We start from the raw sequence: 16597 nt of genomic DNA, 5'->3' as shown, positions 1-16597 counted from the left end.
CTGAGTTTGGAATAAAGAGAATGAGACAGAAGTGAGAAGGGAGTGTAATCAGTTTTGTCTGTTCCACATTAAATGCCCAAATAATTGCACTTAGCACACATTTATTCAGCACCTACTATTTGCAAAATTCTGTGCTAGTTGCTGTGTATCCAAAGATGAGTAAGACACTATTATCATCAAGGAGTTTTGATATAATTTAAGGACAGAGGCATACAGGCAAGAAGTCTATCTAGCCATCCAGGTGTTTCCAGATAATATTACATGTCATAGAAACAAAAACATCTGGGAGAAAATAAAAGATAAAATAAGAAAATAAAAGATTTGCATGAATGAGTTATTTCTTACTGGGGTCATGGCACTTTGGGGTATGGCTTCATGAGCACATTGAAGGATTTCACTTGGCTTGACTTAGAGCCCTACCTTAGGTAATCAGGCATTTGCCAATGGCTTAGCTTCAGGGGAGTCTCTGTAAAGGAATCTCCAATGCCAGTATGCATTCCCACCCCTGTGATTGCTTGGGCACCCTGTAGCTGCCAGTTCCCATGGGGTGGAGGGCAGCATTTTATTGCCATTATAGCTCGAGGTTATAACACCTTCATTGTGGCCCTTTCCCATGGTCTACTAAACAAACATAAACTGGAATGCATTTCTGCAACACAGTGAACACAGGCTTAAAGCTGACCAAAACAGCTTTGTTTTTTCTGTAATTTTATATGATAACCATGTTTTTCCAACTGGTCTGGATTCACAGCCAACTTGTGGCAGAACCATACAATTATCTAAGGCTCTCTTTGCTGTATGAAGCCTCTGCTCTGTGTCCTTTTCCCTCACTTTAGGAGTACCCACTTCACCACCCTCCTCCACCATTAGAAACTTGGTGCCTTCAGAATCTCTCCTTTTTGACTGAAAACCCTCAGACAGTATTTGTGACCCTGGACAAGTCATTAAACCTCATTTGCCCAGCCCTTGCCCTTCTGTCTATGGAGATATGGAAAGGAAGGATTTAAAAAAATAATGGAAAATGCCTGGTATTTGTTATTTTTACTTCAACTTGAATCTTAAATAAAGTGTTTTCCCTTCCACATTTTAAGCCTTCCCCTCCCCCCCCCACCATAAAATTATGGGACAACAGGCTGTAACCCATTGCCCATGAAAGGAATTTCAAGTATACTAGAACAGATAGAAGACACTCCTGGTAGAGGCGAGAACTTGATCCTCCTGAAATCACACCATGTACGCACACACCTACTGAACTCCTGCCAGGTGATGTTTGAATGAGATATTTCCAGTGTCAAGCATTGTTTCCTAAGTGTAGTGACCACAGGGCTCATTTAAAGCACGATTGGAACCCTCAGCCTCATTTACTCAGCCAGAGGGTCAATAATGATTTACTAAGTACCTACTAGGTGCTAGGTACTATGCTTAAATGCTTACTCTTGTGCAAAACCTTCTTATCATCTCCCTTAATCTATTAGACACTTAATCTATGCCTGATGACTGACTGTCTAATAGATTATAAGTACTTCAGAGCAGGGACAGTTTCATTTCTGTCACTGTATGCCCTGCACCGAAATACAGTGCTTTGTGCACAATAAATGCTCAATCCATGCTCGATGATCAATTCATTAATTGATTACATAGAGGCAGAAGGGAGAAGTGGAGAATGAAAAGAGCCATTTTCTTCTGCATCTGATCAACGTGGATGGCACTAATGAATAAGATCAGGAATCTGACTCTGAGGTCTTTTTTCTTTCATAATAGGATAGATAAGAACTTTGACACAGCCATATAATTTTTGACTTTATTTTGTAGATGTCAACACACAATCAGTCTCCTTCTCCAAGGCCAAGCCCAGTCAAGTCATTAAGTATTTATTGAGTTCTCTCTTCCAGGGACTGTAGGGTGCCATGCCAGGCATTGGATCCATTCAGGTTGTTTTCATGCTGAGTTCAGTTCATAGCAACTGATAAGTTCTGGCCTTGCAACAGAAAGAAAATTATGCTGACTTTACTTCTGCCTCTAGCTAGGATTGGAATGTTTTGGACTAGACTGAATGAATGAATGAATGAATGAATGAATGAATGAATGAATGAATGAATGAAGACACAAAGAGAAATACATATGTTAGGTTTTTTAAATTTCTATTCATTTAATATGCTTTACTAATTTTGAGTTCATATAAATTTAAAGTGTCATTTTTCATAGAATTCTAGAATCATAAAATGTTAGTAAAAATCATAAATATAAAATGTAAAAATGCCAGAAAAAACCCAAACACATCTAATCCACCTACTCATTTTAAAATGATCAAACAGGCCTAGAGAACTTTCTGTAAGATAATGTAAATTCTGAGAGGAAAAAGACCTCTACGTTTTTAAATCTCAGTTTTTACTTTAAAAATTAACTTTATGGGACACCTAGATAATGGGAGGTCCTGGGTTTGAATCTGGCCTCAGACACTTCTTAGCTGTGTGACCCTGGGTAAGTCAATTAACCCTAGTTACCTAGCCCTTTCTGCTCTTCTGTCTCTAAATGAGAAGGTAAAAGTTTTTTTTTTTAAATTAAATTTACCAGTTTTGATTTACTGGTATAGTTAATCTGGACATATTGTCCTGGAGGAACACATGAAATTTTTTACTTAAAAAGATTAGAAGAGTATTTCTATTCCTTTTGGCATCCATTTGATTAACTAAAGTAAAACTAAGAATGAAATCTAAAAATATTTGAGCTACATTGTGCAAATTTTGATTGTGATAAAATCTGAGTTTAGGACTTGGCAGAATTAGTATCTACATTATACTTTTTGAACTAGTTTTTTTACCCCTGATGGGACTTCCAGTTTTATGACATCCACCTGAGCATAGAATTGATTGGAAGGTTCTTCCAATTTCTCCTTGCTGATCCAAATCCTGCCTAGCTTTCAATATGAAAAGGGCCTGGCAGATAATACAGGTTTAAGAGTACAAAATCAAGCCCAAGGCAGCCCACTCTGATAGAAATCCCAGGCAGGCATGGCAGATCCAAAAAAGTTAGAATTAGAAGAAGTAGCATTGGTGGTGAAATCTGGTTATGGCACTGTTTGCCCATTGAGCTTTTTAACTTAGTTTGTTCATGCAGGTGATACTGAACCTACTAAATGTAGCAAGAAAAGCAGAGGCCTGTGAGCAAGTCACTTAGCCATTCTGAACTTCAGTTTCCTCAGCTGTAAAATGCAAGTGTGACCTTTAGGTCCTTTCTATCTTCTTAGATATATCATATCATTCTATAAAGGCAGGGAAATCTCCCATTTCTTGGCTTTCCTTTCTATTATTCCCAACAAGAAACTCTCCTTTCAGGGGTTGAAGCCATTATCTTATTTAAAAGTGATTTATATGAGTATTTGGGGGGGGGGATGATTTTGAGGGGAAGGATTATTATTCCAAAGACAATGAGTCAGTAGCCCTGGACACAAGCAAGGGAAATGGGAAGGAAAAAAAATGGGGAAAATCTGGAAAGTTAGCTAGACTGTAATTATACCCAATGTTATTTTTTTGCACCTTGATTCTAGCTTAGCCAGAAAGTTGCCCTCCATGGGTTTGTTTTCATAGCTTCCCCCCCCCCCCATTTGCTTCCAGACACATCACAGATTAGTCAGACAGGCCAGAGATAACTAACAATTATGTCTTCATAATACATAGCATTTCAATTTTGAAGGTCTCTCCTACATCCAAATAATATGCAGTTGATAGAATCCAAGCAATTTATTTTCTCATTTGAGTATTAACTGATCAGATATAGTCTCCAACTCAACTCATGTAGTGATTGAGCAAGAGGGAGGGAGAGAAAGAACCTTTTGAAAAGATTGATTGAGCAAGAGGGAGGGAGAGAAAGAACCTTTTGAAAAGATCTAGGTTCTGTTAGAATCATTACAGTGGAGATTTTAGAGATCATCTCTTCTCTCCCGATTTTACTGACGAAGAAACTGAGGCTCAGCAAGATGACAAGTCTCCCAACTGATTGTAGAGGCGAGCCCAAATTTTCCCAACCATTGTAGAATAATATCATTGGGAACTGAGAGCCAGTAGCCCTACGTTCATACTCTTTCTAGCTATGTGATCCCGGGAGTTAGTCATTTGGCCTCTTGGCTTCGGTTTCCTCATCAGCAAAATGTGGATAAGAATACTTGATACATACCTCACAGATCAAGTTGGGGAAAGCCCTTAGTAAACCTTCAAGCATTATACAAACGTGAGTCAAGTATTCTGGTGAAAATTTAAATTAAAGTCAGACTGACAAGTGGCAAAAGTATTCAGGGCCATCGTGTGTGTGTGTGTGTGTGTGTGTGTGTGTGTGTGTGTGTGTGTGTGTGTGTGTGTGTGTGTGTGTTCTCAAAGTATATGCAGGCTAGGAAAATTTCCTAAAGTCCAGAGCACTGGAAAAGCATGCATTTCCTGCAGGCACCAGTTCAGTTCAAGGGAGCAATCCTGTGTCTGTCCTTTAAGGAATTGCATTCGTTCCTTTATTGACTCGATGCCCAGCAATTTCCAGATCAGAAACTAGTTACTCATTTCTTACTCCCAAGAAGCAGTCCTCCTATTCCATCCCAGAGGAGACCTAGAACACATGAATCAAAATAGTTATGTGATGTCATGTCATAATGGGAATGTGCTCTGGCCAATTGGTGCCAAGAATTGGCTGTTCGGGGTGGTTTCCTTTTACAGTCTTTTTAAAGAGACAATCGGACCCAAGCGCACATGACAGCCCTTTGCCAGAGGACCCCGGCTTCCTTTGCCTATTTAGTCTTGGCTATCCCCTCGTTTAAAACAAAACAAACCAAAACACAACTTGGAGCTTATCGTTGAGTTCCTGACCTTCACTACATAAACAAATCCACTGGGGGAGATCCGGCTTGAGATCCTGGCAGCTTTTTGCCTACTTAAGGACAAGACAGGCTGCTGCCGCCGCCGCTGCCGCCCGCCGCTGCCCAGACAGGAGAACCAAACTGTCCTTGCTCTGCAGATATCAGGCGGTACAGTAGGAGTTAGACCTGGGACTGACCTGTGAATATCCGTTGGCTAGTGGCTCCTGTTTGTCAGCCCGCCCCGCTTTTTTTCTAGGGTTGGTCTAAAAAGCCCCATCCTGTGGATCCTTCAGAATCCGACAGGTTGTCACTTGGGCAGATTTTGGGGAGGGGGTGGGGATCTTCGTTGCCTTCCCTCCCCGCCATCGTCCATGCGCCCAGCGGGCTACACTGGTCAGCCCCAGCCCCTTCAGCACTTTCCCCAGCACTGGATATGATCTCAGGCTGCAGGGGCTTCGGTGCCGGGGGCAGCTCATGAAGCGCTTTGGCAGCCTGAGGGGGAGCAAGAAACGCAAGGAGCAGAGCCGAAGTACAGAGAGGCGCCAGTCGGAACCCCATGGCCTTTTCGGTAGGAAATTGTTGTTTCCCCACGGGGTCCTTGAAGCTCTGTGATAGGCAGCTGGAAATAAACACGCGCATGTCTGCTAAATAACCCACTGTCTTACTCCTAGCAAGCTTTACCTGGGAGGCTTTTAATCGGGGAGCCCTTCGACGAACTGCTTGCTCTGTTGCTGTGAGGATTAAGCTGCCCCCAGTGCTTTCACCATGAACTGTGTCTAACTTGTTTCTGACGTGATTTCATTCCCTTTGCCCACCTAGCCCTGAAAGAACCCGACACACTGCTTGGTGGGGTAGATTTCTGATCTTTTCTTCTTCTTGACTTTCTTTAGAGGAAAATACCAACGTGTGTGAGAGACAGAGATGGGGGGGGGGGGGGGGGGAGAAACTAGGTAAAAAAAAAATACACTTCTATCTCAGGATCTCATTTGGTAGCCAAATTGAGAGGGAATGGATGTCCTGAAGTATTGGGGGGAAGGGGTGTGTGAAGAGAAAGACAAGAGTAAACCAGCCATCAAAGCAGACAAATAGATAAATTTCTAGTCCTGGGGTTTGGAGCTGGGTTTGAGTTTGTTTGTTTTTAGTCAGAGTTTGGAACTAGAATAAATGAATGTAAAGCATTATTCAGTACTTACCTTGTGCGGAGCTTTAGAGCTACAAATAAAAACGTGAGCTATTCCTTACTCTTAAGGAACTTACATATATAGGGAAGTGGTGACCACAGGAAAGGGTTTTTTGGTCTGGGGAGTGGATTCATAGGTGATTTGATTAGCACATCCTGTCTAGAAGCATTTGTGGTATCCATTGAATTTGGACACATTCTCAGTGGCAGGATACATGACAAGAAGATGGCTGGGATGGATACTTTTATGGGATGTGAAGCAGAGTGTGGTCTGAGGCAAGGTAGAGGTAGTGGGTAATTTGAGTTTGTGCTCACGGACCAATCAAGACATCTTGGCCTCAGGGTGGCAATTCTAAAGCTGAGTAGGGTGAGTTCTCTAGGACATGGCACCTAGGGTGTCAGAATGTACCACCATAGGGTAGATGGAAAGAAAGTGGTCAATGAGCCATCTTCTTGTCAAAAAGGTCTGTGGCAGGAGAGTCTGTAGAATTCCCATCCCATTAGGAAAAAGAGGTGGGATGTACAGTTCATGGTCGGATTATGGGATAAGGTCTTAATTTTGATTTAGGCTCCCTCCTCAGATTTGGGGGGGAATGAGGAATTTAAATATATACATATGTATATGTGTGTATATACATGTAATTTGGCAGTTATGATTCCAGTTGAAGTCTTAGCCTTCCAAGGGCTCAGCATCTCTGATTATCTGAAAATTCAAGTCTTTCGAGACTTCATATCCTCCAGAACACCTGAATATATTATGAAGTTCTCAGCAAATGCAGGAATGAAGAAATAATGACAGATAATAGCTCTAAAGATTGTGTGAGACAAAAGAAGACACATAAGAGAACATTCTCAACCTACCCCTTCACAGAGGAGGGGAAGTCCACAGATATTGTATGTGTTTTCAGACTTTCCCAATATATTGATTAGCTGTACTCATCCCCAACCCACTTTTTAGCTTTTGCCTTTCAAAAAAAAAACTATTTTTTCATATGGGGGATGACTCTCTGGATCAGGGAGGGGAAAGAGGATGGGAAAACTAGCATGATATAAAAAATGAAAGATATCAATAAAAACTTACTAGAATTAATAGATAATAGCTCTCATATATTTTTATAGTGCTTTAAGGTTTGCAGAGCCTTTTACATATATCCAGTTGATCCTCTGAGTAACTTTTTTATGTTGCTGTGAAGTGCTATTATTATTCTAATTTTACAGATGAGGAAACTGAGGCTGTATTGGCTAGTATAGTCTATTAGTATAAAGTTTCTGAGGCAGGTTTGAATTTAGATCTTCCTGAATCCAGCACCATTTCTCTTATCAATTATGCCAACTAACTGTATTTTAAGAGTTAGAATTGGTTCCTTATAGCTTATTTCCATTTTTGCAACACAATTAATTCCAAGAAATCCTAGTGGCTTGCAATCCTCACAGACACAGATACATTTATCTTCTTCAGAACATTTGGCATCACCCACAGAAACTGTTGAATGATTTGGTTTTTTAAAAAGGTGAGAAATGAGGTGTAAGTTATTTATTAGGCAGTATTAGGGGGGAAAAGCAGTGAAATGAAGGGAGGGGTACAGTGAATAGAATGCTTGCTGGATTGAAATCAGGAAGACTAATCTTCCTGAATTCAAATCTGGCCTCTGGCACTTACTAGATGTGTGACTGCATAAATTACTTAATCCTGTTTGCCTCAGTTTCCTTATCTGTAAAATGAGCTGGAGAAGAAAATGGCAAACCACTCTAATATCTTTGCCAAGAAAACCCCAAATAAGGTCACAAAGAATCAGACACAACTGAAATAACTGAACAACAAAAGAATACACTGGGGGTGCAGCTAGGTGGCTCAATGGGTTGTGAGTCAGGCCTAGAGACTGGAGATCCTGAGTTCAAATCTGACATCAGATACTTCTTAGCTGTGTTTCCCTGGACAAGCCACAATTGAAATTGCCCAATTCTTACTGCTCTTTATCCTTGGAACCAATACATAATTGGATTCTAAGGTAGAAGGTAAGGGCTTGAAAAAGAAGAATAAAGTATATTGGGGAACTGGTTTTAGAAAAGTATCTGTGAAAGATAAGAAAAAGCCTACATCAAAAGAGAGAAATCCAAAGACAAATTAATCCACTGATACATACTTAAGCATGTCCCATTTCAAATTGGCAACTGGATAATAAATTTCTCAGCCATGGCAACTCACAAAAGCAGCGTACCGGGGGTGGTAAGAGTTGCCTAGGCTGATGAAACCATGGATCTTAGAAGTACAGACATAATCATGTCAGCAAGTAGTTAATGGTAACTGACCCCTGCCTAGAACTGTATTATGGAAGATACAAAAGAAAAAGAAAATGGACTCAAGTTGTTTATGATTTCATTGAAGAAAAGAGACTTAAATAGATGAAGACATTAGAGAACAATACACAGTTGTATCATGTGCCAAGCCAGAATATAATTGGAACACTGTCCAGTGGTGCCCTAAAGACAGACCTGTGTACTGTGTGGAGTGATTCTTGAGTGGCTAAGAGAATGTTGAGTGCCATATTGCATATTTTCTTAAGGGATTTGTTTCAATTTATTGCAGAGATAGTTTGAGAGAGAAATGGTCCCACCTAAGAGAGGCCAACTCTTGGCTGTCTCTAGAGGTGCAAAGAATATCAAGAAATCGACTTCCCATTCAAGTCCAAGGCTACAAAGGCTCCAGTCCACTACTTAAAAGTCCATACCAGGGGACAGCTAGGTAGCTTCGTAGATTTAGCATCTGGAACTATCAGTCAGGTGTCAAAACTGAGAATTGTACTTGAATACTCATCCTGCATCTGAAAATCGGTGTATCTGATGCTTCATCTATAAAATGAGGAGGGAGTTGTACTAGATTGCATCTAAGATTTCCTCCAGGTCCCTATCTATGATTGCAACTCACCTAAGTACCCTTCATTTCCCCTCCCCTGGAAGATGTTTTTCATGATTTAAAGGCTGCTATTTCCTGAGCCCTCTTTTCTCTCAGGGCTACACTCTCAGTAACTGTCGCCATGCCCCTATGATTAAATTCCTACCCAGAAGAATTTGAGATTTGTCCTTACTTTCCCCCCAGGACTGCCTCCTGTGGGATGAGAACATATATCTTTGACCCTTCCCAAGGGGAGCTATACTCAGCCCATTGTAATTGCATCCCATTCTTTTTTTCAGTATTCTTCTTCCTTTGTTTTGGCCCAGTCAGGAACAGTATAAATTTTCCCCAGAGACTTGTATCCTAATCCTGGGTGGCTAAAAAAACAACAACACATGAACTCTTTGAATCTGTACCATATACAGTGGCCAGCCTAATGATGGAAAAAGTGGTACAGAAACCCCCAAATGCTATAACCCTCAAATTGTTGGTTTGGGATGCCTCTCACATTTGAATTTACATACTTCAAATGCTGTAATTAAAATCATCCTTGAATGGTCCTCCTCAGGAGAAGCTATCAAGCTTCCCCTCCCTGCTCCTCTGTCTAGTTTCTCTCTTGTATCCCATTCCATGCCAGGAATGAACCATATCCCCTTTCATCCAGATCCAAAACATTAGCTTAAGACAGACCTACTTAGGCTGGTCCTCCCTTTCCTTAGCGTGGTGGGTAGACAAGTAATGACCTTTTTTCTCTAGGTATTATCTAGGTGATAGTAAACCAACAGCAAATTTAGTCTTTGACAAAGTCATTTTTCTCTTAAACGGATTAATGATTCTTGTAACCAAGGAATAATGTTCTAAATTGACTAAATAAAATTTTCAAAAAAAAAGAAAGGATTAACCAGGAATAATATTCCTATAGTAGGGTAGATTAGAAATGAATGAAGATCTATGAATGGTCTTGAATCCATGGAAACTTCTTTGTACTATTGTTTCTGCATATTCCTACAGTGCTTACTTGAAGCACAATATTTTGTACTTAGTAGACTCTCAACAATTTTTTTATTAGATAGTTGAGACTCTTGGCCACCTAATCAGGTTCATCTGATATCCATTTGGATTTTTCAAGATAGAAATAGATATAAACTGTCATTAAGAAAGTTTTTTAAATTTCCATCAAGAAATATGAAAGCTTCCTTGAAGCAAACAGTATAAAGCAAGAGGATGAGATTAGTCAAGGGGCTAGATGCAGCTAGATGGTGCAGTGTATAGAGTGCCAAAAGATCTGAGTTCAAATTTGACCTCAGATACTTACTAGCTGTGTGATCCTGGACAAATCACTTAACCTTGTTTGCCTCCGTTTTCTCATCTGAAAAATGAGTTGGAGAAGGAAATGGCAAACTACTCCAGTATCTTTGCCAAGAAAACCCCAAATGTGGTTACAAAGAATCAGACATGACTGAAATAGCTCAACAGTAAAGCTAAGGAACTTGAATACAGGCCTAGTGACTCTTTCTTTGTTCTTTAAAACATGGTTCTACCTTCCCACTGGTAGAGCTGCATCAGAGAAGTTGTTCTTATCCATAACTGCTTGACCAAATGCTTCATTTTTTATTTAGTATATCAGTGGTTGCTCAACTGCCTATTAAACAATAATGTTTAGAACTGCAAAGGGACCTTGGAAGTCACCTAGTCAATCCATTCCCATTTCACAGATAAAGAAACTGAAATCTCTCTTGTTGAATCGAGGTGTCCCAGTGGTCAAGCTTGGATGGAAAGCCAAGGCTCCCAACTCCAAATCCAACCCCCTTTCTCTTGTTCTCTACTGCTAACTGAACCTTTCATTAGCCAGTATTTTTTTCAGCCTTCTACTCTCTGACAAAATAGGCAAATCAGAAGGAAGTGAGTTAATAATAGGCATTAGTAACAGACTCCATGGGGATGCCTTGCTTGGCTCACTACAAATTCAGGCCATACTCCTACAATATCTACACCCAGAGTCCTAAATAATCAGAGTTTCTGTTCTTAAAGCTGTGTGTAGAATTTATTGTATTCTTTAAGGGAAACAAACCAAGTGGCATGGAATGGAGATTCCTAGTTATAGATATAATATTCTTTTTTGCATTTTCTGCTGCATATATGGAAATATTGTTTTATGAAAGTTCAATGTTTTTATTTAAAAATTTTAAATGTAGTTCATATTGGAACTAGCAATCCCTAGTCCCTCTGAGATTCTATGTCAAATAAGGAAAATTTCTATTATTTTTTTAATAATACTTTTGTCTTAGAATGAATACTAAATATTGATTCCAAGAGAGAAGAGTGGTAAGGGCTAAGCAATTGGGGTTAAATGACTTGCCCAGGGTCACATAGCTAGAAAATGTCTGAGATCAGATATGAACCAGGATCTCCCCTCTCAAGGCCTGGCTCTCTAGCCACTAAATCACCTAGCTGCCCCTTCAATTATTAATTAACCAATTAATTTCTTCATCTGTAAATGAAAGAAAATAGGAGGTAGTTAGGTAGTATGCTAGGTAGAACCAAGAAGATCTAAGTTCAAATCCTACCTCAGATACCACTAGCTCTGTGACTTTGGGCAAGTGACTTCATCTGTCTCAGCCTCAGTTTCCTCATCTGTAATGAGGAAGTGAAGGGGTTGGACTTCATGACTTTTCAATTCTTTTGCCTCTTTTAATTTATGAGCCTGTGATTTGATTGCTTATAAAGTCTCTTCCAGCTCTAAATTTATGTGCCTAAATGTTTATTGAGAGTTGGGTAGATACCCCGTTCTGCAGTAGGTTCTTTAAGAAGAAGAATGGGAAACATGGAGCCTGACCTCAAGAAGCTTACACTCTAGTTGGGGAGCACACTTAAAACAATTAGAAAACAATACCAGATGGTGTTCAATCAAGTCCCAAATTATGTAAGAGTGTTCTAGTTCCTTCTTCTCTGGACTCTATAAGAGAGGAAAATATGGTGGAACATAAAAAGATTTTCAGCAAGAGTTAAAATAAAATAAATTTTCCACTCTACCCTTAGTTACAAATCTTCTACCTTCTCACTTCCTGAGCATTGCTGTTAGTCCGTATGTTGCAGCATGGATGGTGGGGATCCCAGAATGTCTTGCTATATAAAGCAAAGATTAAAGTCATACTTAGAAAAATCAAGTTGCACAGGGTCAGCTTCCCCTCCTGACCTCTTTGCTTGTGCTAAAGAATGGTCTCTGCCATTCTGGAAAAAAATTCATTTTACCTTGGGTCTCTACTCTAGAGGAAACGGTAATGTCATGTAAACTGCCAAATGGATTATCGACCAAGACTAAGTTTTCCTTATGACTCTCTTCTCTGCCCAGCTTGTATAGTAACAGATAAAGCTTTCTAGTTGGATGACTTTTAGCCAATGGTATCTTGACTTTTTAAAGGATCCCTGAAGGAAAGCAGTAGGACCTTAAGGACAGTAATACACTTGAGACTATAAAAGGAGTTGTTCCTTGGGAGTCTCTGGCTGAAAATGCCACTCGTGTATGCCAGAAGAGAGGCAATGAAATTTACCACCCTTCCTCTTCAGATGGCCACTGCAGACCCTCAAAGACCTTCTTTTAAGAGACAATTTGTCTTGGGTTCAAATCTGGCCTCAGACACTAACTAGCTCTTTGATTCTGGGCAAATCACTTAACTATCATTGCCTAACCCCTACCATTCTTCTACCTTGGAGCCAATACACAGTATTGATTTGAAGACAAAAGATAAGGGCTTTTTTTTTTTAAGGCAATTGGAATTGGAGAGGGGGAGTAATTGGAGCAACTGAGATTATGACATGGAAAATATTTAGGTACAGGATGTCCCAAAAGTCTTCGTGCCACTTAAAGGTTTAATAGTTCAAACTATTGGAACTTTGGAGACACTCTCAACTAGATTTGATCCCTGTTTTCAAGGAGTTTCAGTTCAGTTGGGGAGATGAGACAAATATGAAACAATTATCACAAAATGGTTCCTAACGAAGTTGTAAATGGAATATAATAGTAATAGCTTCACATATCACTTTAAGGTTTGCAAAGACTTTCCCCATATCATCACACTGAAACTTCACAGTAATCCTGGGAGATTGGCACTATTGGTATTGCAATCTCCTTGTTTCTCAGAAGAGAAACAGAGAGATTGAGTGACTTGCCCATGATCACAGAGGTAGTAAAATTTTGTATTTAAACCCATGTCTTCTTGATTCTTAAATCCAGCACTCTTTCCATTGTGCCAATATTATCAAGGGTCAAAAAAGACTCATTTAAATACATTGTGCTCTTGGAGCTTAATATGAGGGAGAGAAAAACATGGCCTAGAGGAGTTGAAGAAGGCTTCATGGAAATAGTTCTTTAGTTAGAACTCAGAGAATTGGTTCTCTCAACACTAAGCTTTGAATAAAAAATGAGGATCCAGGGCATTCCAAAAGGACATTTGGGCAAGGAATATGTATGAAATAACACAAGCAAAGGTGGGAAGCAAAGATGATCTGTGAAGTGGGACCAAAGGTATTTTGTTGAGAAATAGAAGGAAAATTATATTGGATCAGTAGAGTGGAACAAAGGGTCTGAAAAGGCAGGAATAGGAGGAAATAGAAATCAAGAATTGCCAAATGATTCCAACTGATGTCATCATGGGCTACGTATTGTTATTGTTACCTCTCCAGAGTGCTAAATACTATTTTTTTCTTCTGGGTGGGATAAAGAAAGACAAGAAAATCCCATATTAAAGGGCTTACTAGACGTCCCTCAGGGTTGTTGTGAGAAAAGATCTATCTCAATTAAATGCCTACTTGATGCCCTGATGCCACCATGTCTTTTCACTGGATTGAAAGGAGAGAGTAAACAGGCCTAAAATTTTTAGATTCTCTCAGGAGCCCTTCCTGAATTGTGGATGAACAGGTCAGGGCTATTCAGTAGAGCCAAACTAGAAACCAGAACACTTTATCTGGTAGAAGTGTAACAATGTAGACAGCAATCTGTTCACAACATTCTGGTATAAATTAGCTAAATTGGTTGTCTATAGCAGCAGTATCAAACTCAAATAGAAATGGATCCCTGCAGGCCATGTATTAACTTAGAAAATCACAAATTAACATTATGTTTTATTATATTTTTATTAATTTTGTTAAACATTTCCAAATGAACTTTTAATCTGGTTTGCCCAATACTGAAGGACTTTTGCAGACCAGGTAGGTATTGGACACCATTGACTACATTGCCCCCATCTTCACCCCTTGAAATTTCACTTAATAATTCTGTAGCCTTCCATCCATTTTTGGTTATGTAGACTTAGTCTTAAATTAGTAAGAATCAAACTTTTTTTCTATGAGTCCTGTCATACCTTCCTTCTTTCCCTAGCCAAAGCCTGTGGTTTGTTTTGTATACAGACACCCAAACAACACACACCCTTAGACTTCATAAATACCCAGACAGTACAGTCATGAACCAATATCCCAGCCCATCCTGCCCTACCCTGCCACCTCCCTCATTGTGGACATCTTTTTGGGGAGGTTTTCATAGAGTACACCCATGCCCCTTAATAGACCAGAGGGATATAATAAGAGATGCTTATATCCCTTGCTTGAAAGAAATGAGCAACTAAGCAAGCTAGAACTCCTCTGGAAGGAGGAAAGCAAAATGGAATGAAGAAATTCAATTCAACAAGAATTTAAGTGTTTTTCATGTACAAGACATTGGCAGGTGATGGGACAGCTACATTCAAAGAATGTATATTCTACTGGGGAGCTATAGCAAGGAAGCATAGAAATATATAAATGAAAATGTAGTGAGGGGAAGAATACTACCAGCTATGAAATAAGCACAGCCTTAGGGAAGGAAGGAAGGAAGGAAGGAAGGAAGGAAGGAAGGAAGGAAGGAAGGAAGGAAGGAAGGAAGGAAGGAAGGAAGGAAGGAAGGAAGGAAGGAAGGAAGGAAGGAAGGAAGGAAGGAAGGAAGGAAGGAAGGAAGGGAGGGAGAGAAGGAGGGAGGGAAGGAAGGAAAAAGGAAGGAAGGGAGGGAGAGAAGGAGGGAGGGAAGTTGAAGGGATGGAAGGAACACAGATTTACCCTGATCTGAAAGAAAGAGAAATCAGGGATTTGATACAATGAAGTTAGAGTAGCTAGGATGAACAGGGTCATCCTCCTTTGAAGAAAGAGAAAATTTACCTGGACAGGAGCATATGGATAGTGTAATGTTGACTGCTGGGACTACTGCAATTCTGGGAGCATCAGTATGATGGATCGCTCCCTGGAGAGTGGAATTTGGCCTTTTTTTCTCCCTGTTTTAAGAAAGATTGTTTAGGGGAATCATCGTCTATTATTTCCTAGTGAACTTGTTTCCCTTCATCTTGACTTCTCAAAAGACAAAATGGTACAGCTGGAAGAACTTAAAAATCACCTACTCCAATCCTCCACCCACCTATCTTCATTTGCCACAAAAATGAGTGAGTTAGAGTAGGTCTATTCCTTTCCAATTCTTTCTCTATAACTTACCTCCAACTGAAGCCTCTTTGATCACACCACCCCACAATGACACATCTCTTCCATCTCTGAACTATTAGAGTATTTACTTTTTAAAGTTTCTTCTTCCCACCCTGGATGTGGGACTGGGGTGGTTGGTTTTCTGTTATCTGGTTTATGCCGTTTCTCCAGTTAAATTCATAGTTCCTTGAGAACAAGGACAGTTTGCTAAATTTTTTCATATCTCCTGATAGTCTTTTCACAACTTCTTTCGAAGGTACTTTAAAAGATCTATGATTTCATCAGAGTAGGCACTTCATCTGCTAAAACAGATGCTTCCAACTCTGTCATGCCTTTGAGTTTCTGAGGGCAAAAAGAATTCATCCTCTCCACACACTTAGTGACCCTGTTGTTATTCATTCATTTCAGTTGTGTCTAAGTCTTTGTGGGTTTATCTTGGCAAAGTTCCTGGAGTGGCTTGCCATTTCCTTCTCCAGCTCATTTTACAGATGAGGAAACTGAGGCAAAAAGGGCTAAGTGCCTTGCTCAGGGTCACACTAGTAAGTGTCTGAGACCAGATTTTAACTCAGTTCTTCACTCCAGCACCACATAGCTATCCTTCAGCAGAAGTAGGCTACTTGCTATCCTTTATATGCAGTACTCCCATCTCTCAGCTCCTTGCATTTGCATTGGTGGTTTCCACTAACTGCTGCGATCTTCCTTCTCAGCTCCAAACTCTTAGTTTCCCTAGCTTCCTTCAAAATTCAACTCAAATCCCACCTTCTGCATGGGGGCCTTTCACCAAACTCTTCCCGCATCCTCTTCCCCTGAAGATTACCTTCCATTTACACTATTCAGATCTTTTATGAACATGAAGAGCAGGGATCCTGTCCAGCATTGAACAAATATTTAATAAATGTTTGTTGACTGACTGACTGTTAGCTGGATAATTAGGGGAACCCAGAGGAACCTCAGAAAAGAGTCAAGAGTTTCACAAGTAAATTTTCTACCATTCTGCAAGCTGCTTTTTGCTAGACCAATTTAAGAAGAAAGAAATGCTGTTATTATATTGCTCGTGAACTGTTGGGCTAGTTGCAACCCTGTTTCCTTTGGGCAAAATAGAAGAGAATAACCCTTCAGTATTCAGGAAAGGGTATAACCAAAGCTGTGTAGCTGTGGTGGCACAGTGATTCAGATACAGCCTACA

General features: G+C 40.0%; 2 protein-coding genes across 8 annotated transcripts in view; one reads left to right on the top strand and one right to left on the bottom strand.

Annotated features, from left to right (window-relative positions):
- Window positions 1–16597, top strand: part of PRKAG2 (protein kinase AMP-activated non-catalytic subunit gamma 2) — a 463538-nt gene that overhangs the window by 222703 nt on the left and 224238 nt on the right. The window contains exon 1 of one of the 5 annotated variants that reach the window (XM_016426255.2): window positions 4365–5408. The exons of the other annotated variants lie outside the window; for them this stretch is intronic. Within the exon in view, the coding sequence (XP_016281741.1) occupies window positions 5315–5408 (94 nt within the window). The 5' untranslated portion in view covers window positions 4365–5314. Of the gene's footprint in view, window positions 1–4364; window positions 5409–16597 lie in introns of those variants that run through there. 5 annotated transcript variants of the gene reach the window in all.
- The window catches only part of LOC103093809 (jerky protein homolog-like), a 133838-nt gene continuing 119028 nt past the window's right edge, over window positions 1788–16597 (bottom strand). For all 3 annotated transcript variants that reach the window (XR_008912353.1, XR_008912355.1, XR_008912354.1), the window contains 4 exons: window positions 15097–15209; window positions 11968–12039; window positions 11807–11869; window positions 1788–1978 (listed from right to left, as the gene is read on the bottom strand). The gene's annotated coding sequence lies outside the window, so the exon portion shown is untranslated. The remainder of the gene's footprint in view (window positions 1979–11806; window positions 11870–11967; window positions 12040–15096; window positions 15210–16597) is intronic.

Source organism: Monodelphis domestica, chromosome 5 (genome assembly GCF_027887165.1).
Source record: "Monodelphis domestica isolate mMonDom1 chromosome 5, mMonDom1.pri, whole genome shotgun sequence".
Lineage (NCBI taxonomy): Eukaryota > Metazoa > Chordata > Mammalia > Didelphimorphia > Didelphidae > Monodelphis > Monodelphis domestica.
Note: the sequence above shows the minus strand (reverse complement) of the source record. Positions and strands in the feature narration are given on the sequence as shown.